Raw genomic sequence first — 26,279 nt, 5'->3', positions numbered from 1 at the left:
GAAAGAAAAAAAAAAAAAAAAACTTCTTTGTTTACTGTGTTCCACCAACCCCCCCCCACCCCCACCCCCACCCCCACCCGAATGATGTCACATAGCCTATCACTGGACTGTGCCCTTAGCCACCCAACCCCCTCCCTCCCTCTCTGGACTGACTGGGGCTGCTGACTGGCGCTGGCAGAAATGAGAAACCCAACATTGTTTGTACTTTTCCACTCAACAACACAGTGAGGAAAAAAATGCAAGGCATCCTTTCTCCGGCCAAGTCTCTGCCTCTCTCTCTCCCTCTCGCTCTCCTCCCTTTCTCCCTCTCTCAATAGGGAGTAATGTGTGACGCGCCAGACTAACCCTACCCTCCCTAAACTGACCTCATTGCACAAAGAAATCACGTTCATGTATGTACTGGTAGCACTATTCTACCTGTGTGTGTGTGTGTGTGTGTGTGTGTGTTTGCGTGTGTGTACTTCCAGAGAGACTTCCAGTCAGACACTACACCATGCTGCTGTACCAGCCCCCAGCCACCCCCCCAGCCCATAGCTCAGCCCCCCCCCCCCCCCCACCCCCACACAGCCCATAGCTCATGTTCTGAGACATGAGTTCTTATTATAATGTGAACGCAAAGTAAACACCAATGCCCTTGGCGATTGCGAGTAAACAAACAGCCCTGACCACAACGCTTCTTCATGGAAGACGTGGGGAGTGGGAGGGCCGTTAGGTCGCAGGCTCTGCACTCCATGCCCGGGGGACGACGACGACGACAGCGATTGATTACAGTGACGCACCTGCACCGCCCCTTGATCCCCGCGGCGGCGTTAGCCTACCCGCTCCTCCACCTCGTAACACACAGAGACACAAGCCTACGAGCCACGCGCCCGCCCCCATTAACGTATCAACCAAACTTCAAAGCGGTATAAAAATAAACATGCTTCGGGTTTTTTTTCTCCCCCGTCCAATTACAGGTATGAGAGAACAACCCTGAAGGAGGCTCATGTGAGCTCTTAAAAAAATAAATTTAAAAAAGAGCCTTTCGCTCTGCCTTCCCGTCTCTCTCGGCCGCTTCCCTGACGTCTCCTCGTCCGCTGCCCTGCGAGGAATCGACAGAATGTGATTGGTGGGGAAGAGTCTGTGGTTTTCCCGCCGGTCCCATGCTTTCATATCCATGCAGGGGAGTGGACGAGTGTACGCAGTTCTTGTGGACAGAAGACTGTGGGGGGGGGGGCGTCGGCTGACATGGGCCGCGGCAGGGGTCACAATCAGGCCTATGCGCTCCATGCTGAGAGAATAGCAATCCTATTGTTGGGAGGTGCACCGGGGATACATGAACCCCATGCTCATCATGCTTAGCGTGGGAATCGGGGGAGGCTGGTGGAGGCTGACATGGGAGGACGGGCTCATTGCAATGCCTGGAACAGAGGGAGCAACGGTATCAAAACGCAGCTACTCATTCATTTCATTCCATTCCAGGCATTGCAATGAGCCCGTCCTCCCATTTCTGCCTCCACCAGCCTCCCCTGTGCCCCCCCCCCCCCCCCCCCACTGCGACAGAGAAAGGAGCCCATGCCTGACAATTAAGAGACAGCGCCCAGCGGGATAACACAACTATTAGAGCAACTCCACCTTGTCACAGTAAAAATAGAGCCCCCCCCCCCCTCCCCCAAAGGCCTGCTCACTTCCCCTCTCAGGACAACCAGGAACAATGGGGACATGCAGGCACGCAAGCACGCACACACACACATGCAAGACACAACACACACACACACACCACGCACTGCAGAATTGATTGTGTGTGTGTTGTGTCTTGCGTGTGTGTGCATGCGAACACACGTCCCCACCAGAGCACAGAGAAAGTGTTTCCATAAGTCTTACCAGTATTCTGCCACTGTGTCAGTGTTACCACTGTACCACTGACAGCCCTTCCAAAGAAAGATACAAGATGGTGAAATCCATCTGAAACATGACTCAGACCCTCACTGACTCAGCCACTGTGACACCACCAGACCATGGTTAGGAAATGGTCTCGTAACCCTGCCCGTCTGGGGCGTCACAGAAGCGCCAACTTTCTTTTGTCTTACCAGTGTTGTGTCTGAACACTTGTGCAGAGGAGCTAAGGCTTGGCTGAGGACAGGCTGAAAACGACAGACCACGGGGAGGGGGAGGCGGAGGGAGGGGGGAACATTCTGGAACATCAAATATGTGAACGAGGGAATGAAAGAGAGAAAGCGGGAAAGAGAGGGGGAGAGAGAGCGGGAGGGATGTAAAAGTTGGCAGGGGTAGCACAGTGACAGTTGCTGAAACTAGGCCTTACTCCTCATTGTTTCGACTGAGAGGCCCAATAGAGTTGGCAGCCAAAACAGGGGGTTGGGAGGGGGGGAGGGGGGGGCATTCATGAGGAAAAAAAGGGGCAAAATAGAAGAAGAAAAAAAAAAGCTGTTTACCCAATGGTCAGCTTGCTATTCTACGGGAACATTTACAAGTAGAAGTAGCCAACTTGCTAACGCCATACCTTGAATTAGCCCACCATTAGGCCTACGGGGGGGGGGGGGGCTGCATAGATTAGCATTTTTTGTTAGCCTGGTTCCAAATTCAAGTTCAGTAGGATGCTCGGTCAGACTCGTACAGTAGCACTGTGGTAAACTGAAGGGACACTCGAGAACTGAAGCAGCATTACTTTTCAACGGCCTTGCCTTGATCCCCCGTTAGCTTGATAACAACTTATGTAACATGATGTAAGAACTCCAGCAACCCTAGAACAGAACATGATTTAATCAGCATCAATTCCGAAGAAAACGGGTCTCCAAAATTTTTTGTGACGATAACAAAGTGATTTGCTAAAAGGATTAAACTTCTCGTGCCTTTGTCTTCTGTGACATTACATGAGGACATACCGACGACTCAGAATAGCCTGAGTAACAAGAGTCAAATAGGTCGCCATTCATGTGACTTGTATTACGGGGGAATATGATGTGGCAAAAGTAGAAATGGATAAAAATACTCTCTCTGTCATGGTGCCTTTCCTACTGGAACCTTCCAGAGGGGTCTCTAGGGGAGGACAGGCAGGGCCCCTTCTCTGATGTCATATGTCAATCTGACAATGGGAAAGAGGCAAAGATGGATCAATGAGGAAACATTAGCCATCCCAGAGGATGAGAGGGGGAGAGAGAGAGAGAGAGAGGGAGGAAGGGAGGGGGGAGAGAGAGGGAGAGAGAGAGAGAGAGAGAATGCGAGAAAGAGCCGATTCTGGTGCAGACACATTTACCCACACAACCATCACTCCGGCGCCCTCAGAGAAACAGAGAGAGAGAGAGAGAGAGAGAGAGAGAGAGAGAGAGAGAGAGAGACGAACTTCCTGTCTGTAAGTAATCAGCGTCTGTATCTGCAGATGCTCATCAAGGGGAAACATGCCCCGTGGGACAGACAGACAGACGCACGCACGCACGTCAGCCAGGAGAGAAGTGAGAGAGGGACACACACACACCTGGGCTAAACAGATCACTCTAACACACCCCCCCTCCCCACAACCCCCCCGCCCCCCACACACACACACACACACACACCCGGCTTTCTGCTTTCCACTATTGTGTGGCTCCCGATGCAGGTGGAGAGATAGTGGACATGCCAGTGTACAGATCGCATGCGAGCGTGTGCGGACGCAGGCAGACCCTGCTGGTCTGTATCCGTGCAGCAGACGGGACGATACGCATGCGAGCTTGGTGGTATGTAAACAAACATGTACGCTATGCTATCTAGGTTAGCCCAGTCTAGGCTAGGAGGAGGAGGAGGAGGAGGAGGAGGGGGGGGGGGGGGGGGGGGGGTACTCTGTACTCACAGCTGCCGCTCCATGACTTGAGCAGAGACTTGATGCTGATCTCAAAGAAGACCGAATCCTGCAGGCTCAGCATGACGCAAACGAAGGGGTGTTGTGGTGGGGTTTCAAAAAGGCACCAGTGTCACACACACACACACACACACACACACACAGACAGACAGACAGGCCAGTCCTCCTGCTATTGGGTTCCTTGTGTTTTACTCCAAAAAACTAAAACACACACAGACAGACAGACAGACAGACACACAAACACACCTCCTCTTCCTTTCCTAAAACACACAGACACCCACAAACACACACAAACAAACAAACACACACACACACACCCTCTCCTCCCCCTGACCAGAGCCAAGTTCCCTAACCTCCCGAGGAGCTGCTTGAAGTGGGCATCCTGAGAGAAAGAGCCTGAACACTGGAATGGTGCGTCGCTGCGTGGAGAGGAGAAAGGCTGCCCATGGGGAGGTGGTGCCAGCCTGCCAGGCTCAGCGGAGAGTAAAAGAGCCACCCAGAGAGGGATAGAACAGAGAGAGAGAGAGAGGGAGAGGGAGGGGGGGGGGGGGGGAGAGCGCGTGGATCCTTAAACGAGTACTCCACCCAAACGGCCGGAGCTCGCCGCCAGCCAGTCCACAGAGTCTCTCATCACCACCGCGTCTCCTGACGCACCAGACGACACGACACAACAGAGCTGAGAAGAAGAAGAAGAAGAAAAAAAACAACGACTTTTTCTTTCTCTCTTCCCGCCGGTGTGAGAGGAACGACACAGCGCTACTCCCTCTCGCCTCCTCTTCCTGTGTGTGAGAACCCAGTCCTAGCCCTAGCTAGCGCTGTCAGCTATCCCCCCCCCCTCCTCTCCTCCTCCTCCCTCTCTCTCTCTCCCTCCCCCCCCCCCCTCCTCCCTCCCTCCCTCCCTCCCCCGTTGCACGCACACTCTGGCTCTGTCTCTCCATTCGCTCGTGGTCAACCCCTCCCCCTTGAGTGAACGAGTGGAGCTCTTGTTCGTTCGCGGATTCTGTCTCTCTCTCTCTCTCTCTCTCTCTCTCTCGTTTGTTTCAATAGCTGGAGGGTGGGAAGGGGGGGGGGGGGGGGGGGGGGGGGGGGGGGGTTTGGAGGGGGTGATGTCATCAAAATGCTGCGAGTGTTCCCTGGCTGGGGTCCAGCGCCTCGGTACACATGTCATTAGAGCTGCCGCTGCACTGGCCTATCAGGACTACACTTCCTGTTCACTCCATAGCAATACTGATGCGTCATCCCCGACTGCAGTATATGAGAGAGAGAGAGGGAGAGAGAGAGAGAGAGAAGGAACTGGGAAAAATAAAAGAATGAAACTGCACACACACACACACACACACACACGGCAAGCTAAAAATGAACACTTCCATTCAAACTTCATTCAGCGCTTTTCCAACCCAAACAGGAAATGATACTTCTAAAAATACTCAAAAATGTTCCACCTATAAAAATTTAGTCATTTGTGCACACACACACACACCCACCCAAACACACACACACACACACACAGATGGCCGGACAAACAAGAGGCTCTGTATTAGGGCGTTTCACCTTTCACCTGCTGGGGCACAGGGCACGGCACATTGGCACTGTGCAGCTGGTGCCCGTACACCCCCCCACCCCCCCCACACACACACACACATACATACATACACACATACAGCATGGAGGGGATGATACTTACTTAGACCTAATCTTGGGTCAACAACAATGAACACACCCATTGGAGTCATAAGATTACATCATAGATTGTGTCCAGACACACACAAAGACATGGTGATAGAAATGTTTTTTGTGTCTGACACGCACACACAAACACAAACACACACACACCCCAGTCTTTTCGAGTTCTCATTGGCTGTGTCCTTTTAACCCCCACGGACTGAAACAGAGCCTCATGACACAGACACACAGGCTGCGTGGTCACACACACACACACACACAGGATTAACACTGTTCCCAAAACATTCTGAGAACACATAATAACACTACCGCTAACAAACCAGCCCTTTGTTTTTCTCATTTTCTCATTTTTGATCGCTCGCTCAATCTCTCCCTCTCTCTCTCTCTCTCTCCGTCACATGACTGTTCCCTCACAACACAAGTTATGCAAAACCCGACCGGAGCTCGGCATTGTAAACAAACACACTCCACAATGGCCTGCTTTGTCACACCCTCCTCTGCTTCTGCTCCCTGCTCTCTGCAGTAGACCTCCACCCAGAGGGACGGACCAGGGAATATTCAGGAACGCTTATGATGGATGGGCCTATGATTGTGCACTCAATTACTTTGCCATGAAAAACAAAATAGCGGGAGGGAGCAGCGTGAACCGTGATTGATGGCCATTTGAGGCTTCTGTCCTCACACTGGCACACAAGCGGGCCAACTCTCAAACAATATTATCGGCCGCCTTGGGGATTGTTCCTGACGCGCCTCGGACCAGAATGAATCTCCACCTCTCCCCTCTAGACACACACACACACACGGAACGGGTGTCACGGTGCCGCAAACGGCATTGCCGTCTCGCACGCCGAGCCTCGAAACGAGATCCTCAGGTGTTGTCGACGCGCTACGAGAGATCCAAGGTTAACCGGCCGCTACGCCGCCGAAAAGCTAGAAATTCGATGGTGCGGGTATTTCAACTTGAGGAGTAAGTTGACCACGACACACACACACACACACACACACACACACACACACACACTCTCTCTTAGCTCTCTCTGTTTAGAGTAAACATGGTCTCATTCCTTCAGGAATGCAGTACAACAGTCAACATAACAGGATCAGCTCTCTGAGGTTAGACCCAGCGGGGAAACAAAGTTCTCCAGAGCTGAGAAACAGGGTCTCCATGACAAACCGACAGGGACCCGGTCCATTAAAAACTCAACTCTCTCCAAATTGGGGAACGGCTGACCAGCAAACCGATGATACATTTCAAATCGGTTAAAAAGTACGGTTATGGATATGTTTAGGGTCGAGGTCAGGTTGAGGTTTTTGGACCTCGTCGGGCTGTCAGTGGGATGCTGGTGGGTGGGTGGAGGGGGGGGGGGGGGGGGTATGTGAACTTGAAAAGTGAGTTACACTGGTAACACTGGACCAGTTACACTGGTCAGGAAGGTTTCCTCCAGCCTCTCCCATTCCAAATGCATGAGCCACCAGGCCAGCCGACGGTAGACAGCCAGTGTAGATGACTGACAGCTGGCTGTCCTGACTCCAGTCCAGACATTACTGAGGAGGAGAATTTCCTCCCAAGAGACCGCCAGAGTGAGGATGCATTTCCTGTCCCGGGCTATTCTGCACAAAGTGCGTGTGGGGGGGGTGGACAACAATCGATACGAGCGGTAATTCAATCCCTGACCCCCCCTCCCTCCCCATATCCCTCCCTCTCTCCGAGCATGTGATGGGTGAGTTGTGTGTGAGGGCAGTTCAGTATGATTCATAGAACGATGCATCTACCCTGTTACGATACAGTTTATGACCAGTGTGTTACACCAGACTGCTCTGTGTGTGTGTGTGTGTGTGTGTGTGTGTGCGCATCAATGCTGGCTTGGGCAAGGATGGTTTCTTACTGCTGTTTGTGTGTGCAGTCAAGCACGCAAGTTATCGAAGCTAAGCTGAGGCAGAAAACCTGACGCTGGTTTACTGGATAGCTTTTTACAGACACAAAGAGATACCTCATATTCCCCACCAAAAAATGAACCCCCACTAAACACACCCATGTTTAGAAACACACACACACACACACTTTAAAAAGGAAAACTTTACAGTCGCCCTTTAACCAAATCATTATCATATTCAAATAATTCCCTGGAATCGGCAGCAACCCTTCCACCAGCGGTGATGTCATTGCGTGCGTGAATAAGACATGACAGAGGCACCACCTTCGGAGCCAACCGGGGCCATGGCAGGCGGAGGAGAGGGCGCGGCACTGAATCATGTGCTTTAGGAATTAGGGAAAGGCGTGTGCGAGAGGGCGCCTGTCCCAAACAGCGGCGAGAAGCTAAGACGTCCTGAAAATCACCTTTCGTTCTTCGTTGTCTTTGCGGTAACGGTTTGTGGTTGTGGTGTTAACACACCTCGTGTCTCATCCTCCCCAACGTAATAACTCACCATCATCATCATCATCACCACCTTCATCTGCAAAGGAGAGCTCACGTCTAACATGACGGATGTGTCTTCTTTGAGAAGAGAGAAATATTTGATTAAGGGTTGATTCTTCCTCAGAGTCTTCAGTGGGAAAGGGGTGTGTGTGTGTGTGTGTGTGTGTGTGTGGGAGGATGGGGGGGGGGCAACTTTCAACCAGGTAAAGTGCCAACCAATCCAACTTTGTCAGATCTAAACTTAAAGAGCCTTCCCTTGTTGTCCTCGAATAGGAATGAGTTCAGTCGGACTAACACACGGCACAAACAATTTAAGACCATGTCTGATAGGAATAGGAATTTTAACCTGGGGGCCTCAAGCGGTCTATCCTGGTCTGAAGCGAGTCCAGTCTGGGTTGCAAGTGTAGCGACTGTCTGTCAGTGTGTGAGAGTCTGGTTGAGGGAGCGTTCAGCCATGCTTCAACCATGAGCAAACAGAGCAAGCGAGCGTGTTCTGACAGGCAGGCCTGCACACAAAGCCACGCTGATAGACTGAAGAGTCATAATCCAGCCGATGATGGAAACAGGCTGCTGTACCCCCCCCCCCCCACACACACACACACACACATTAATCCAAGCCATATAACTCATTAATAACCAAGGGACCATTTGCAGATACAGTGCAAGTAAACATCTCAGACCAAACCTTTTTTAAAACCTCTAGAAACTTCTTGTAGCTTTGAAAGAATTGGCTGGGAGACATTTTCACTGTATTGTTTATTCAGTCCCTTCAGATCTACTCAAGTGTTTAAGGAGGTAGGGGTTTTTTAAAATTTATTTTTGTGGTCAGGCCTCAGTCCCTCTCCCATTCTCAGCTGTCTCTGTGTGTGTGTGTGTCGTCACCCAATACTAGCCCTCCACCCACAAGCATTAAAGACCACCATTGACAACCTCATTAAGAGTCAATAATAACTAAGGATATGACATCAACTGTACAGGCAACAAAAGAATGAATCAAGGATACACTGCAGTCTACACTACTCTGCCCAGCCAGAACTTAACATCATTTAACTTGTTGAACAGGATGCTGGCTGATAGACCGACAGTGGCCTCCATAAGTATTGGAAAGAGGAAGCATTTTGTTTTCTTTTAGCTCTATACTCCAATAGTTTGGATTTGAACAATTGCTGTGAGGATAACGTTGAGATTCTTAGCTTTAATTCAATGTTTTCTTTTTTCAGACTGGTTTCATCATTTAGAAATTACAACCCTTTTTATACATAGTTCCCCTATTTCAGGGCACCAAAAGTATTGGAAAATTGGCTTGACGGGTGTTTCTGGTCAGTCATTTGTGCAGGGATAAGATAGCTATCAATGTCTAGTATTGATTCTAGGTTTTGCATTTGCCTTTGGAGTCTGTTATTGGTGTCTGTCAACATGAGGACCAACGTCAAGGAAGCCATTGTGAGGCTCAAATATCCCCCAAAAATCTATCCGAAACATAGCCAAAATCAACAGTTTGTAACATCATAAAAAAGCACTGGTGAGTTCAGCAATCGCAAACAGGCTGATAGGCCAAGGAAGACTTCTACAGGGGATGACCGAAGAATGCTCACCATAATTACAGAGGGTTCACTGCAAGGTGCAAACCACTAGTTATCCTCAAAAAGGATACGGTCAGGTTACAGTTTGCTAAAAGGTGTGATGATTTGATTGCATAGTACGAGGGGGGGGGGGGGGGGCACAAAGACATTAATCTTCCATTTTAAACCCGATAAAGCCCTGTTATTGTGTACATATGGGCTACATTCAATGGTTGTTGACTCTGTAAACATAATCCGCGCTTGACCCGAGTCATTACACACACACATCACAATAGCCCTGATGCTAGTAACAACTCTAGACAGGAGTACAGTACAGTAACACCCCTTCAGCAAACATTGTGATAGCATATCAGCTAGCCTACCACACACGCACCTACTTGCTGCCAATGTTCCCCCCCTTTACGCACACACAGAGACAGTTAGCATGCTAGGCTAACACCCTGTGGTAACAGTGGCGAGTGGGTGGAGTGGGCGGAGCGAGTCCCAGAGAACGATAAACGGTAAACTCAACTCTTTTCTCGCCGTATGACCTGATGCGTTTTGATGCTGTGCCCGACGCTTGACGTTACCGACAGAGCCGCGCGAGTCGGCTACGTGAAACGACACGAAGGAGATTCTTGTGGTCGTGTCGTGGCCTATATCGACACCTTATTTTTACCAGCGGGGTGTCGCTATCCGTCCCTTTGTGTACGGTAGGCTGTAAATCGGGAATGGCTCGTAGTGTGGCCTTGACGTTTCGCTCGGCGCACTTGACACACTAACTCTGATGACTCAGCGAGACGAGTTGTTGTGGTCTAGATGTTGAACTCTACTCTTCACACTGAAACACATGTACACACACTGCAGTGGCGCAAATGGTAAACACGCATGCAGACCCCTCAGGATAGATACATCTTAGTGAGTCATTCTAAGAGTGCGCGCGTGCGTGCGACACACACACACACACACACACACACACACACACACAGTCAGTACCTTTGAGGTGGGTCCTGGTTAACCGGGTGGGCCTGGTGGTGGAGCTGCTCACCAGGCCCTCCTGATCCTCCTCGATGGTCTGCCCCATCGCCAGGAGCCCCAGACGCTTCATGCGAAGCAAGCGGGGGCCCGTCTCCCGTGGCGAAGCCACCCCTGGCTCCAACGCCGCCCCGTCGCCCGACATGACAGCCGGGACCAGACTCCTCAGGAAGTCCATGACTACCGGTCCAGGCTCCACTAGCTCGCTCGCTCACTCACTCACTTCCTCCCTCCTTCCTGCCCCTCCGCTCGGTCAGCTCTGTTAGTGTGTCACCCTCCTGCACTGCCATCTTCTCCCCATGAACACTACTGGGCCGGGCCGGGCCTGCTCTGGCCTGGTCTCCACGGACGGACGGACAGACTGCCAGGCCAGGGCACAGTCACACGCTCTGACTGCTGCCTGCCTACAGACAACAGCTGCTCACAGTCAGTCAGTCAGTCAGTCAGTCAGTGACAGAACCAGTTAGTCCATAGACAGCTCACGAAAAAGGAAGAGAGACACTGCTACTCATCTGCCCTTCTGAAACTCAGGTGGTGGTACACACACTACAGGGTAGTACACACTACAGGGTAGTACATCTGTTCTAGCCCTCGAGTCAAGAACGTCCTTCCTGCGCAGCGACGCCGTACCTGTCTGCTCACAGAGGAGGGAGAGAGAGCAAACAGACTCTTCTTCTCCAGCACGGTGATGTCATCAGGAGAGGGAGGAGCCAGGTCAGGTCAGGTGCCAGGCGCTAGATATCAGGGGCGGGGCCTGAACATGTTCCACAGGAGATAACACACGCCTGGGCCCCCAGCCAATCAAAACAGAGACGACACGGGGCCACACCCTGGCCTACACCTCTCACTCTCTTTCTCTTTCTCTCTCTCTCACCAGGGCAGGAGGAGAGGGAGAGCGAGAGAGGAGGAGGAAGAGAGGCACTTTGTGGTAAATGAGGGGAAAAGTGGACGAGGTTACTACTCGCCTGCATGTATACTGATAAGAGGTTATCAGCGAGGGAACCGTGTCATATGAACCAACACACACATATACATGCATGCACACACACACTCTCTTACACACTATTTTCAGACCAGAACACCCCCGCCACCCCCACCCTCCCTGCCTTCAGTTCCGCTTTATGTCTGGCGGTATGTGGTGAGGCTTTAGGAAGAAATGCAGAGTGAACAAGGGCGTGAGGTTTCTGAGAGGGCGGTTTGACACACACACACACACACACACACAGCTCATATCTGCATGACCAAACAGTTCCTCCAAAAAGAGACCCCCTATCCGGAGCCGAGCTCTCACAAATGCACACACACTGCCAAAGGAAATAATCAATCTGCTATAGAGGCTATTTAGAATACACATGCGCACAAATCCATCATATCCATCCAAAAAAAAAAAAAATGAAAAACTGAGCTGACTATTGCACACAAAGTTAAATTGACCTGTCATAGAGGCTATAATGCACAATGTGCATTATATTCCACAAATACCGCAACGGAGTTGACTCAGTGTCCAACTATGAGTGTTGCTGTGCATTCAAAGACCCAAAACAAAAGACCCATTTTCTGCTGATTCATCACCATACTTGAGGTGAGGACTTTAGCTAAATAAGATGCACCACAGGGCACTGGACCCTAACCCTAACCCACTGGACCCTAACCCTAACCCACTAGACCCTAACCCTAACAAACTCTCCCTAGCTGATGGACATACAGCCTACTGTACCAAACCCAATCTGGTCTAGGGTTAACCGAACTAACAAGGTCGCAACAACAACCATGACTCCATTGAGTATCATGACCTGAGTGGAGAGCTGTGCAGTAGAGGGAGGGGGGGGGGGGGGGGGGACTTGCCATCTTTGGGTTGGTTGGTTGGTTCTGACATAGAAATAAGAAAAGATGACCTGCAGCTCCCCCTAGTTTCAACAGTGGAACTGCAAGAAGGACGACAAGAAAATAAATGCAGCCAACCAAACAGAACGGGCTGACATAACTTCTCTGCCGTAACCACTGCAGATTATATCTTAGCCCTACACGGCTCAATTATTATGGAGTATAATAGTATGCTCTTGCTAGCCATATCAGGGATGGTTGGCTGGCTGGCTGTGTGTGTGTGTGTGTGTGTGTCTAGAAGTGCTCTCACTCTCAAGAGGAAGTGCTCACACCCTCTGCTGCAGCGTGTGAAAATGTCAGGAAGATGAGATAACGGTTATTGTACCAGCCCAGCGTACAGAGAGTGAGTGCGAGAGCTGCTCTGCCACACACACCAAAAATAAAAAACAATCCATCTGTGTGAGGTAGTCCCAAACTATGGCCCAAAAAAAGAAAAACACATTCCATCATCCTTCTTTCATCGTATTTTGCTTTTCGGGGTAACATTCAGCAACCACCAAAACTCGTTCTGCTGGATAAGCATTAAAGCACCAGTGTGGCATGAACAAGGCCTACGGCCAGCAAGCCCATGACAGGAGTGGCTTCTGTGTGATTGTGTTGCAGCAGCCCTGCCCTCTAGAGGCCAGCCAAGGGAGTGCACCGCCAGAGCAGCAGATGAAGAAGAAGAAGAAGGGGCCTTTGTTTGCTCAGCTCATCTCTCGCCATCCCAAGTCTACGTCTGTCTGGGGAGGGAACCAAGGAATTGCAAAGTTGATGCTGCAAGTTCTATGACTATTCCATTCACAATATCAAATGACGCATCGATGTGATTGGGGGTGGTATGATATCACGTGCGTATTCATTTGTCTGTGTATACGCCATACGAGTTTAGTATTCAGCCTCATCAAGTGATGGGTTGATGAAAGAATAAATTCCTTCTCTCATTCCCAACAAAAAACATCTGACAGATTAACCTACATCTGGAGCACAGCCAGACACAGTTGGAGACAAGGATTATTTGGATTTAAGAGAAGAGAACATTATTGTTGAGCTAGACCGAAAAAACTAAGATGGGGGAGGGGGGGGGGGGGGGGGGGAAGACACACTGGAGCGGCAGGGAGACCCAGAGAATGCTTCAGCATCGGAGAGAGAGAGAGAGAGAGAGAGAGAGTCAGAGTGAGAGTTGAGTGATCAGTGAGATTGTCATCACGGAGTCCTCAACAGCACAATGAGCCAGCGGAGGGCGGAGGGCGGTGGGCTAGGGGCTGTGGTGGTGGTGGTGCTGCTGTGGTGGGGCCCGGTCGGCGGTGCCGGCGGGTTCAGAACAATAGCCCAGCACAGGGAGGCCCAGATCCCAATCAGCCCAGGAATGTGGAAGAGGAAGCGCGGGGAACAATGCGGAGCGTTCCTACAGAACACCGGGCCCTGGATACCAATGGCCGCCGCCCCCCCACTGCCTCTCGCACTTGCTCTGCTCTCACGCCTGAGAAAACAGGAAAAACCACTGGGACGGCGCCCAAAACGGCCTGCACTTGAAGACCGACGCAGGGTCACCGTCAGGGGACTTGTTCTAATGGTGACCCTGCTGTTGGGAGTGGCACCACCTCTCCCTCCCCGGCCCACCAGATCACAGAGCTGAAGCAGCTGTGGATGAGGACGACGGCTTCACCAGCACTGCCCTCCCATGGTCTGGAGAAGCCACTGCATGAGGGACATTAGAGCTTGCATGCTGCGTAGTCAGCATCCCTGTACAGCTGAGAAGACAGACACACCTTCTTTGCATGTCTTTGCAGCAACATCTCCCATTCTACTGTGCTCTTCAGGGTCCTTGAAGGTCCGCTGAGCCTGTATTTTGGCCCTTCATTTATGTAGATTTAGCAGTGACGCACCTAATTCAGCCCCTCTCTCCAGGACGAGGACTGAGTATCAATGGCTGTCGGTTCTACACAGACCCTGAAGTCCAAAGTCTGCAAAAGTTCTCCAATAAACTGCCAAGCTGCCCTGCACATATCCAGATCTGTCAGGTTTGTGAACAGCAAAGGGCCTAGGGGCCAAAATCTTGGCGTCCCCTTAATTGATCGCTCGGAGACCCGCCCACAAGGAGCATGGTTGTCATTGCTGGGGAATGTGAGAATGTGACCTGACCAGCCGTCAGGTCACAATCGCACACTGTTCTGTCTTTGAGCAATCACCCCCTCGCAGAAGCTGACAAAAAAGTGTTTCAATTACCAGCTAAGAGGCCAGAGTTATTGCACCAGCCCTCGAAACCTGGATTCACGAAAAAGAAAACAGCTCAGTTTGAGCTCTGCTACATTACAGAACGCTTGCTCAACAAACACCAACAGAGTGCAATCTAGGTCAAACTTGTTCTATTGATATGTGGTGCACTGTGCTCCCTCTGTCCTGCAGAGACGTGTCCTAGTACATACCTTTATGTTTCCACTGCCATCATCCAGGCCTGATACTACACTCACTGCACGTTTGTCTGGGAAGGACCTTTTCGCCAACCCACAATGTCTCTCACAGATCTCTTACACAAAGGCTATATATGCAACCAAGACGTATTTTTTCTAGTTTTTGTTTTGTTTTGTTTTTTGAACCAAGTCCAACTTTTTTCAATTGTATTTTCTGTGGCGTGTCTAATGTTGTTGTGTATCGGTGCAGATTTGAGGTGAAAGGTTACCCACTTCACACAGACTGTGAGACAAGAATACATAACCATATTAACTACACAGACTAGAACCCTGAGAGGCTGTGAATCACCTAGGTATTCTCAGGAAGACCTCAAAATGGCTGCTAAAATGAAGAGCCAAAAGATCATGAAACCAACTCTGCGCCACTTCTAAGTAGGTTTACCAAGTACTGAGAAAGGGAAAAACCCTAAGAAAGCCTACATTCACAGTGTTCGGCTCCTGTACACACACACACACACACACACACACACACACAGCTAAACCCGGGTCTGACGTACCTTAAAGCCATAGAGCAGAGGCTGGGGCAGTCAGGAAGGAGAGGTCCCGCGACGTCAGTGCACAAAAATCTGAAACCAGAGAGAAAACAGAAACCCTTCCGTTTATCATCAGTTAACCAACCAAACAACCACAAAGCGACAATGTGAGACATCTGTCAAGCCTACCATGGCCCTTTAACTTTCAGTGTGCTTTGCATAGCCAAGCCTTACTAGGACTAGTATGCTTGGTTGCCCATCCGGACCAACTCAGAGCTCCAGGGCCACAGATCAGGCTACAGTCGGGTCCAGCCTTCGCGGCATTCTGCTGCTGCTGCACATGGTCGGTCAGTCAGGGTGGCAGAGCCAGGATTAGAACCTCCTCCTGAGCAGAGCAGTAATCTGAAGATTACCCAATCCATTCAAGAGGCAGTTACGTAACAGTGATCAGAGCCCACCGACAACACAATACCAACACAGTAGTCTCCATTCAGGAATCATTGAAGCTGAAAAAGCCTCACTGTACAGCCAACTTAACCTCCTCCTCTCATATAGCCAACATCTCTGTGGACCTCAGGGCAAAAAGTGGTCTTAAAAGTGACACACATATACAGGGCCAACACAGACACACCCTGGCCTGTTTGAGAAATCTAAATGGAATGAGTCAAAAAAGGAAATCACAGTGACAAATTCTGTCCAAAACCAACAGATAGCCTAGAGAGGTTCGCAGGGCAGACGAAAGGGTCCAGCCGGCCCAGCCTAAGGGTCTCGCAAAGAGAGGAAGACAGAGCATGCCAGTCAGTGGGAGTCACAGACCAAACACAGAGCAGCCAGTCACACCAAGAGGCTGGAGTGTGAGAATGAGTTTGACTTGAAGCACACTGAGGACAGAGTGTGTGTGAGACACACACCGCAGAACATTTTCTCATAATGACAAACCTGTGAATAATACTGACTTCCTGTTGCAGCTCCTCCGCAATTGCAAAAACAGAGTGAGAAACCACAGAAAGAGACCAAAGTAGAGCTGTGAACACGAGGGCCCTTCTGGAGGCTGTAGCCGACCAGTCGAAGACTAAGCTCCTGCGCCTATATATAGACCGAGACCCAGCGCAGCACAAGTACAGAGTTGAAGTCAGTCATGCTTCTCGCCGGTAGGAAATAATGGTAATGAAGCAGACATTTACTCCGAATTCAAACTGGCTGTTGTGACTGGGCGGAAACGGTGAGTGCATTGCGGTGGCGAAGGGTACGAAACACGGGACGGCAAAGGTCATCGCAGCGGCACAGATCAGATCAATGGTTAACAAATGCCGACGAAAAAAGATCGCCGAGCAGTTTCTAGGTCAGACAGTAAAGGATGTCAATTGTAGGTGGGTATAAGATCTCGGGTTCATTAATAGAAGGACTAAGGAGGGGAGTCTCTGTTCAAGACACACACACACACAGTGAGAGACCCCCCCACACACACACACACGGGGCTTGAAGTTGAAGTCGGGTAAGTAAGGCTACAGAGGGCGAGCCCAGTGCTACAGTAGAAAGCGAACGGGACTAGGCTAACTAGCCTACATCTGGCTCACCAACACTAAATGACAGGCTCTGCTCTGAGTGTAATCACTACCTTTGTCAGGAAAAGCTACAGCGATGTTTCCACTCAATACAGAGAACGCCTTGATGACACCGCCCAAAGAGAACCACCTAGCCTATTTGCATGTTTTAAAAGCTCTTCCTCACACCCGGGAGGGGGTAAGAGATAACATGATGAAGCCTCCCCAGCTCTGAAACTCTCACCGGGCAGCACCCTCCTCCATATGAAGTCTGAGAGAGAGACTTGGAGCCTTCTTTCCTTTGGAAGAAAAGGACAGGGTGGTTTCTTTGGTGATGTCAGGCCCCGAACATCAATTATACTGCTCTGAACCCGTTCTCCCCAAGCCAAGAATAATCGGCCTCGGCAAGGCTCAATTAAAGGCTATTTCGAGCTAAACTCATTCCACATTTCTGTGAGTAGAGAACACAGCCTTTCAATGCATTCAAACACAGTGGATCTCTCTCATAGGAGCAACATGACTGCTGGCCACATTAGCAATAGGGATGCTATGATACCACTTTTTCATTGCCGATACCAATTCCGAGTACTGAGCTTACCAGACACAGTGTACAGTGTGTTGTTTTTTTTTTTTTTTTTTTTAAAACAGCCGTATACAAGCTCTGTGTGTGGATGTGCTATGCTTGGTATCGTTCTTGTCCATCTAAAAACAGTAAACACCATGCTCACGCTGGGAAACATTAACTTATTGATTCAAGTCCCCATTTCCTAACTTTGCAAGAGAAGAAATACAGACAACGTGACAGAATGACGCCATACAACTTTTCTTGCTAATCTTTAATTGCACTGTATCTGGTAGCCTAGCGACAACAAATCACGTCTTTTACGTGCGTGAAGCACAAAACACGGATGATGTAGCCGCTGCCTTCGAATCGGTCTCAAATCAGATTCCTTCCCAGTTACCTTCACACAAAACCGATACCTGGGAAGGAAAGTGACTCTGGAGACAGAGAGGCAGCAGGCACCTGCCTCTGGATTGAGACCCAGCCATGGTTGTCATTGCTGTCTCCTCGCTTGTGTGTCACTCGCGTGTCTTAGCTGAGCAGCTGTCAGTCGACGACGCAGTTTGCATCATGGCATCGGATCGGTAAATAACATTCCCTCTCTCTGACTCCCGATACAGCATTTTAGGCCAAATCATCCCGATACCGATGCTCAGTATCGGAGCATCTCAGGAATGTATGTGGAGGGAGGCGCCCTAAGCCGACGAAGAACAGCTATCCTAACTATTTCACCTCCTTTCAAAGTTGCTTTGCGTCAGCTTGAGTTCAACTAACTTGCATAGTTTGCAGTTTTTCAACACGCTCTTCATTTTTGCTGCCGGATACCCACTGCAGCAGTTCAGGTTAATTATTTAGCTTGGAGCAAACACGCACATCCAACGGTTTCAGTATGCCTACGTTGAGCAGATAAACTGGCAAGAGATCCCGCCTAATGCCAGCCAACCAACCAGAGGCTGTAATTCAGCCAGTGGGTAATAGGAAAGAACATAGTACAACTGTCTAAATAAATCCAGGGCTTCCCGTAAGCGCCTCCTGAGTGCTGATAAGGCAGTAGGTGCGCTGGTGAAAGGTCATAGGTCACAGATGCAGGTGTTCCACAGAGAGTCAACACTGACAGATATATGTGTGCAGCAGTGAGCTCCCTGTCGTGACGTTGCACAGGGACGCCTCGTACTTGTTTTACCAGATGGCAAGGGGCAAGAAAGTCACTCAGAACAGAGGTGAAACAGTAAGAGCGGTAAGGACGACACTGACTTTTACTTGATGGATCCCATGCGGCAGCAAAATACGTGGATATTTACAACAACAAAATCCATAATGCACATTAAAAAAAACACACACACACGGATGTTCAAGTTTGAGTTTGGGTGAGATGGAACACTGGCCTCACTTACCAGATGGCAGCATAAGCGTAAGTCACATTCGGAAAAATCTCAATCTGGCCCCACGTGCTGCTCGCCGGCAGATGGCTCATTCTGACACACAAACCCAAGTGAAGCGGGCCGTTCTGAGTGAGCCTGGCTTTTCACCTCTACACTCATCAATGCCATTAATGTCTTACCGGATTAAACCAAACACACACATTCCCGGAATTATGGCCCCCGGATAATCACAGATAGATGTCCTTCTGCAAAATAGAGGGATTCTCTGCCGTTCCTATTTATTTTGTGTGTGTGTGTGTGTGTGCGTACACATGTTATCTGCACTACCAGCAGTGGCTTATTCCTGCAGAGGCGAGGGAGGATCAGTCAACCACACACTCATGGACGACATGGGGCAGAATGAACTGTACACTTCTTGGAAGTGGCCACACTACAATTCAAATTAGGCTAATGCTATCAGAGAGAGATGAAAGTCACAGCTGCTACCACCTGACTATGACAACAATAGTACCCATTTTACACTACAAAACACCAGTATCATCATGCAAGGAAAAATACAAACTACAAAGTAGAATATATTCAAGCTGAGCTCCTCTTGGACCCTAAAAAAACGGACACCACACCGCATTCGTCGGCTAAACATTGTCAAATGGTTGGATGAAAAATAATCAGTTCACATGCTCATCTTGAGTTCACATGCTCATCTTGACAACTGACTTAACTGTGTTCATACAACAAAGCACCAAAGTCCTTGAATTAAGTGGTCTCTGATTATTCAGAGCATGTAACAACAACAGCCGCGTGGGCCTGCGAGTGACACAGACAGACTTTTCACTCCATTATCAGAAGTGTATTGTAAGGCCCTTCGGTCCGCAGCCTACGGCTGAAATAGCTCGGCCCTCTCCTCCTCCGGGCTCAGCGCAGACAGACCAGATTCCTCTCTGGTTGTCTGTGTTCCCGTCTTGCTGCTCGAGTCAAACAAACACCAAACAAACCCCCCTATTGTGTATCGGTGGCACACTCAACAGAGCAGTTCTGAAGTTCTACTGAGAACGTTAGACACAAAGTAGGGCTTAGACCTCGCAACATTCTCCCTGTGTCATACAAACACGCATGAGGACACTGAGGGCGAAGAAGCTATGATAAGATAATTGTTTACTGTGCGCTGTTGTCGCCAACATGGCTGTTTGAGTCCCTTGCCAGTCCAACTTAAATGCTGGTAATTAAATAGGACCAATGCCAGGACAATTGCTGAAATTACACACAAAAGATGTGCCTCAGCAATCACAGAATGATAGGCCTACATAACTAACAGTGCTGAACTTGACAGGGTGGAGGAGAACTAACACCCAACAAAGGAGATGGATGTGAAGTTCAATAACAGAAGGAAGTAGCAAAGCCCTGTTGCCAAATTTGTGTTACAGCACTCTGAATTGTCAGGTCAAGCTGAAACGCATTGTTTTGTCTTGTTACTAATGCACTAATGACTCCCTGGCCCTGGTGGAGATGAGACACTATGTAGCTACATCATAGACATGTAGACAATCAAGGAAAACATCATGACCTTATGAGGGTAAGGAAAATCAGTTAGTTCTGGCTTTATACAAGAGGCTGACTAGCCCTGATTGCTATGTTGCTCATCGAAGATGAGCATTGACATGCTCATCGAAGTCTTCTTCATACTAAGGACAACCCAACTCCACTAGCTCTCTCGAAAGCTTAGCGAGGTCAGACAGTACAAACAAACCACGGCTTGACTAAATCATGATTACAGACAGTTGGAACTTGGTTGACCACCCTAGGTTGCCAGTGTGAGAACAATAATATTAGCTAGAGGGAATAGGCCTGCTGATGACAGGCCGGGGGACACATTCGAGCTGAGATAGCTAGCTGTCTCAACTGATAAACAACCAGAATTAGGGAAAAACAAAACAAGCCTGCAATTCGAATCAGCAAAAAAAAATAAGTTAGCTAGCAGCTCGTTAGCTAAGCATGCGAGGTCGTCACTGACTGTGCCTCTAAACAATTGACTGTATGTGATTACTAGCTGCTAGCTAGCTACCTAAGGTTTTAGTTTCCATTTAGCTAGGTCGGCTCTTTTCCTGTTCATTTTGCCCTGCCAAGTAATGCCTGGCAACATACGTAGGTAGCTAATGTTACGATCGCTATATTAGCTGACTAGATGCATGAATTGTCTATGGATGTCGAGGTACCAAGGCTGACAGGCTAGCTGGAGTATGGTGGGACGAGCTGTTCAAATATCGGCCGTGCTTACCTCGGGCTCCAGTGCTCTTTAGCTTGTTTGTTAGCTAGAAGAGGTCCAACTCCTTTTAGTCGCGTGCTAAGCTAAGCTAGCTTTTCCAGCGAAACTTGACTATTGCCGGAAGCTCGCAATGATATATTTCAACCTCGGCGTATATTCTCACCTCCTTGTTTATCTTCGTAAATTTAGAGCGTTCTTTTCATCTTTTTAAAGACCCAAAACTCGTCGAATTGTAGCAACGTAGCAGCTACTCTCCTCTTACAAGATTGGCGCATTGGTAAACGATTTTCTCAGTTGGATTTTCTGATAGGAGAGCAGCACTGTCAAAAAATCTTGGCAATTTGCCCCCGCCTTTCCATTTTAGGATTGGTTGAAACTGTTGACGCCTACATTGGATAGACAATCCCATTCGTTGAGCCTGTGACAATCATACGCCTCTCTGGAAATAGGACGCGTTGATTGGATTTGAGAGAAAAGATTCGATTTATACTCCAGCGTGTCCCGAACGTGCCCATGCGAGCACCAGAGGAGTTTGCACTGTACTAGCAGAGTTGTTTCTGCGCTCTGCATGTGGAGTGGACGCAATTTTTGCTAGAGATTTTCTTATATTGCCATTGAGAAAGGCTTTGGTTTTTGCTCAGTCTGTCATTAGTCCTGTTGTACTGATGGGAAAGGGTACAGCTGGATCTAAAACGATTATTTATTGGCTTTTTATTTATTTATAGGCCATACGATTTTTCACGGACTGTGTTCAAACCACTGATCCAACCCGGGTCTCTTGCGTAGTAGAAGACTGTGTTAGCCCATTGAACTAAAGTCTAGGTGGGTCTAACACGTCTTCCATGAAGTGTCAGGCAAAACGATTCTCTGACGGCTCCACTATTCCCCTTCTCTCAACAAGTCCTCCACACTTCCAACAAAAGCATCAAAGACTGCGAGATCGCTTGGCTGCAAATGTAGTACTTGATAGGGACTTGAACCAGCGACAAGCCTAAAAAATCCCTCAGACAGCTGAGACTCAGACCAGTCCTGAAGTCTATATCTGGACGATGGAGACCATTAAGACTGCGAGTCAGAAATGTTACACATAGCCTACATGAAGCAATATGAACAAAAAACTAAAAGGGTTAGAGTGTACTGACGACGGCGAGTGGCAACATGACAGACGGAGAATGGCTGTGTGGTATAAATCTGGTCCACCTTTTCACTCGTGTGCAGAGACAGCGCCCTCTGTTGTTGCTGACTTTCGTTACACGTGTAAGGAAGCGCATATGTTTTCCTGCGTTGACAGGCATGCATACTGTTGGAGGTCATTGAAGAAATTGAGCGTGTCTTGTCGAGGTTCTTCCCGACCTGCTTATAAACTCGAGAGGTTATGTTTTAACTCGCAACGCTTTTGACTGGATTCAGTTCCTTGTGGAGAAGAAGTCATGTCTCAAGCTCAGGTACGTTAGTTAGCGCCGGCTAACCAGATGTATATGGCTAACCCGTTACGAACTTAGCCGTCATGGTTACAGAAGTGAACATGACTAATTACATTACTGTTTATTTCATGTGCGGTTTCTCACTCACCTATGACACCTTTAACACAGTTATCTCGATTTGTAGGCCTGTCTATGTGCATATTTAGCCAACTAGTTAGCTACATACAACTAAACTACTTACGCTCAGTCTGGCCTCTCTCTGAGAGCTAGCTAGCTAGCTAGCTAGCTACTGTAGGTCTGCCTGTCTGCGTATGTAGCTAGCTAGTCTAAGGTTTGTCTATATTAGCTGATTTACATGCATATCTGGTGGCTGGATATGTATTGTGGAAACTTTGGTTTGGAGATGTGACAATCATGTAATCACAATGATTAAGGTCATGTCCCTGTCCAAAGCAGAATCCTGTTGCCGGGGCGCCCTACATCCCTACGGAGGAGGAGAAGAGGGTCTTCAGGGAATGCAACAACGAAAGCTTCTGGTACAGATGTACGTCTAGTTATGATAGTATCATTGATACATTACATGTAATGTATACAACATGCAAGACATCGGCACGGTCATCATGAATGAGATAATATGAGCATTAATGACAACACTCTTTATTCCCCAGCCTTGCCATTTTCTGCCGTGGCAATGGCTGTAGCACAGGTGCTGGTTTCCAGAGGTAAGTCTTTGAAAGTGGTAGTCATACATACAATTAAAATCAACTCTAGTTTTCGTTGGATCTAACATCACACTTCCTTCCTCTCAGGTGTCCTTGCGCCTTCGCCACGCTTCGGCCCCTTGCCTAAATTAGCTGGTAAGTGAAGACCGGATATTTTCCTTGTTAGTGTATATTGGTTTTCATTTGGAATTTGACTGAATTCTATTTCTCGTTTTGCCAGCCAAAAGATTGTGTTTGTCTGCTTTCCATCTCCAGCCGCTGGTCTGTTCGGTTACGTTACGGGGAAGATTTCTTATACAAAAGTATGTCAGGAGAAGTTCAAAAATCTGGAGAATTCCCCATTAGGTGATGCTCTTCGACAAGGAAAAGGACTGCCTCAGCAGTAAGTATTACAGCCTAAACACGTTTCCTAGAAATACACACACATCGATGCTTGAATTGTTGAATGCGTATTGTGTTACTGGATTGGTAACACGTTGGACTGTTTTTCATTGGACCCAGGTTCGCTTCTCAGAAGCAGCCAGAGAACCAGTCAGAGATGGGCGATCCTAACCAGGCTAGTTTTGACTCAGCCTTACAGTCAGTGACTGAGCCTCGCACTCAAGCAGACTCCTTCAGTTACTCTAGTGACTCCTCCTATAGGGATTCCTCAGCTAACTATGAGTCAGCTTTCAATGAGCCCACCCCCACAAGAGCCGGAGAGGACATCAATCCACAAGGTAGAAACCTAAAGGACTTTAATGTTATCATTGCAGTCATGGGTAACATTCACACCAATCATTGTGTTGTTATACTGTCATGCCTGGGGTACATCACATTAGAATATAAGCGATGGCTCACTTCATCCAAAGGGAACATAAGGGTACATTTGTTGTCGGGAATACATTTTGGGAATTAAAGTATCGGTGTAACTCGTTCCTCTGTGCTGCGTGGAGAGCAGCAGACACAGGACTTATTTGTTCAATCGTTGCGAAGATGTATCGTCTCCCCCACAACGCCGTAACATTTTAGTTTAGTCAAAGAATAATTGGACAACGGTATAGCGCTGTTTCCTAATCAATACATTTCCTGTTACCCTAAATGCGTGTTTGACAACTAAATGTAGTTTTTGATCAATGGAGTTGACTTCATAAGAATTGACTGATGTAACAAAATCCCTGTAGCTGATTCTTAAAATCTGGAACAAATGAAGCAGGCTATAACACAGCCTTGTGGCACAGTGGTGCCTCTGTTCTGACCTCTGACCTCTGACCCTAGGCTTGCAACACTACGAACTTCTATTTGAGCAGGATGTTACCTGATACTAGGATGTTACCTGTCTTCAAAAGTACATAGTTCATTTTATTTTTAAGGATTTGACTGTGTCTAAATAAGCAATTCTGTTCCAAAATGTTAGATTTCTGACAAACGGTTGTATATTGATATACTTAACATGCATCTGAAACATGATGAAAATGTATCACTCAAATTGACATTTCAAATCTATACATTGTTGGGAGGGGATATAAGCAGTGCACAGACACTTTAAAGCTATCCTTGAATCAACTGCGATATTTGATTTTGTCGAAGTAATTGGCCACACACACTTTGAATGTCAGTTCACTCTGAAAGTTCTTCCCTATCAAGTCCCTTCGTACATGGATGATGATACTCCCAAAAAGAAATCAACCATGTATGAGGATCTGCGAAGCAAAAACCGTGAGAACTACGAAGTCACCATGACCCAGAAGGCTGACACACTGCTCCAGCCTCCTGCTGAAAAAACTATGCCGAAGAGAGATGGTGGGTCTCTCAAAATAGCCATGTTTTAGACGGGTCAAGTCTGGTTGACTAATTTTCTCCATGTTTTGTTTTGTGTTCAAAGTGAAAAAGAACCAATATGGAGATGCATGGGACGAGTGAGTGAGGACACGGCAGGAGCCAGCGATCCAGGGCTTCGCCAGGAAGGCAAATTCTACATCTATACCATGATTCTGTCATCATGCAATCAAGACATGAAAAAGTCTCCTGAAATCATAAACATCAAAAAATGTATTGTAACAAAATGCAGATTACATACTGTCTCCCTAGAATTGTATCATTTAGACCATGCAATAGCCTATGCATCCACCGCTTCATTTTTGTTGTTAAATTCAATTTTACTCAATCTTACACTATTGGCAAGAATTACAATAACTCCTCATTTTAGGGCATGTCTGTGAATCCCAAGATGATGGTACATGTATATTCCCATGAGTGATTTTATCCACACGTGTATGCATAAAGCATGACAGCTGTATGTTTTCTGGTGACGAGCTCTTTTTTGGAGGTGACAGAGGTGTCAGATGTGACAGTGTGAAGTAAAGGCATTACAGACCTCTGTGACGCTTCACTTTTTACCTCATATTCATTATCTTCAGCACCATACCAGTGTCTGCTGTACATATGTATAAAAACAGCAATGGTGTACATTCTGTAGTCAAAAAGATAAAAGGTCCTAAGGAAATTACCCCCTATGATGTCATTAACGTAGGAAATTGTCATTTTCACATATTGTGTGTACATACTGGTATGGAGATAATAAATATGAGGTTAAACATAGTGAAGGGTCCCTTTAAATGGCGTACATGGATCATCTTTTTCCTGAAAAGTCATAGCCAGTGGCTTTTTCCTTATCCAAGTACATATTTATGGATATTCTGTGATCAGGCCTTATGATATGACACAGTTGCCACATTAAAAGTATCGATTTATCCGTCCTGGGTTGTCCTGCTCTGTCTGGTGACTTTTCAGTGAGGGATGACAATGATGAAGGTGTTTACTGAAGAAATTCAGAGATGAAAAACATATTTTCCACAGTGCAACTCTCTTACTGTATTTGTTTTAAAGTGACCTCCTACCACCAGAGACACTGGCTTGTCAAACAATTATGTTGATTATTAAACCAAATTGGTTTGGCTATGCTTGCTGTATTCATTTGTGTACTCTAATCTATGCTTTATGCTCTGTACAGCATGCTTGCTTTGTTTGGACCACTATATATGTGTTTTCCCCCACGCACATG

General features: G+C 48.1%; 2 protein-coding genes across 19 annotated transcripts in view; one reads left to right on the top strand and one right to left on the bottom strand.

Annotated features, from left to right (window-relative positions):
- The window catches only part of fryl (furry homolog, like), a 76,364-nt gene extending 54,997 nt beyond the window's left edge, over nt 1–21,367 (bottom strand). For 10 of the 18 annotated variants that reach the window (XM_083670951.1, XM_083670963.1, XM_083670962.1 and 7 more), the window contains exon 1: nt 10,491–11,037. In XM_083670951.1, coding sequence (XP_083527077.1) covers nt 10,491–10,707 — 217 coding nt within the window. In that variant the 5' untranslated portion in view covers nt 10,708–11,037. Of the gene's footprint in view, nt 1–3,823; nt 4,420–10,490; nt 11,039–15,363; nt 15,433–21,102 lie in introns of those variants that run through there. The other 8 variants (XM_083670966.1, XM_083670953.1, XM_083670955.1 and 5 more) reach the window with 6 other exon arrangements.
- A 984-nt stretch (nt 21,368–22,351) lies between these two features.
- ociad1 (OCIA domain containing 1) lies at nt 22,352–26,172 on the top strand. Its single transcript, XM_083671431.1, has 8 exons — nt 22,352–22,535; nt 22,971–23,058; nt 23,183–23,236; nt 23,324–23,371; nt 23,492–23,618; nt 23,738–23,955; nt 24,863–25,018; nt 25,101–26,172. Exons 1-8 carry the CDS (start codon nt 22,521–22,523, stop codon nt 25,136–25,138), a joined length of 744 nt encoding a protein of 247 aa, XP_083527557.1. The 5' UTR covers nt 22,352–22,520; the 3' UTR covers nt 25,139–26,172.
- The last annotated feature ends 107 nt before the right edge of the window (nt 26,173–26,279 follow it).

Source organism: Argentina silus (assembly GCF_951799395.1).
Source record: "Argentina silus genome assembly, chromosome: 6".
In the NCBI taxonomy this organism is placed as follows: domain Eukaryota; kingdom Metazoa; phylum Chordata; class Actinopteri; order Argentiniformes; family Argentinidae; genus Argentina; species Argentina silus.
The sequence above is the reverse complement of the archived record's forward strand: the minus strand, read 5'-3'. Positions and strand labels throughout refer to the sequence as shown.

Bases quoted from the DNA above. Each gene is read 5' to 3' on its own strand.
- ociad1 (XM_083671431.1), top strand. The intron at 23,619-23,737 runs GTAAGTATTACA...CATTGGACCCAG, and splicing joins GGAAAAGGACTGCCTCAGCA to GTTCGCTTCTCAGAAGCAGC. The intron at 25,019-25,100 runs GTGGGTCTCTCA...TTGTGTTCAAAG, and splicing joins AACTATGCCGAAGAGAGATG to TGAAAAAGAACCAATATGGA.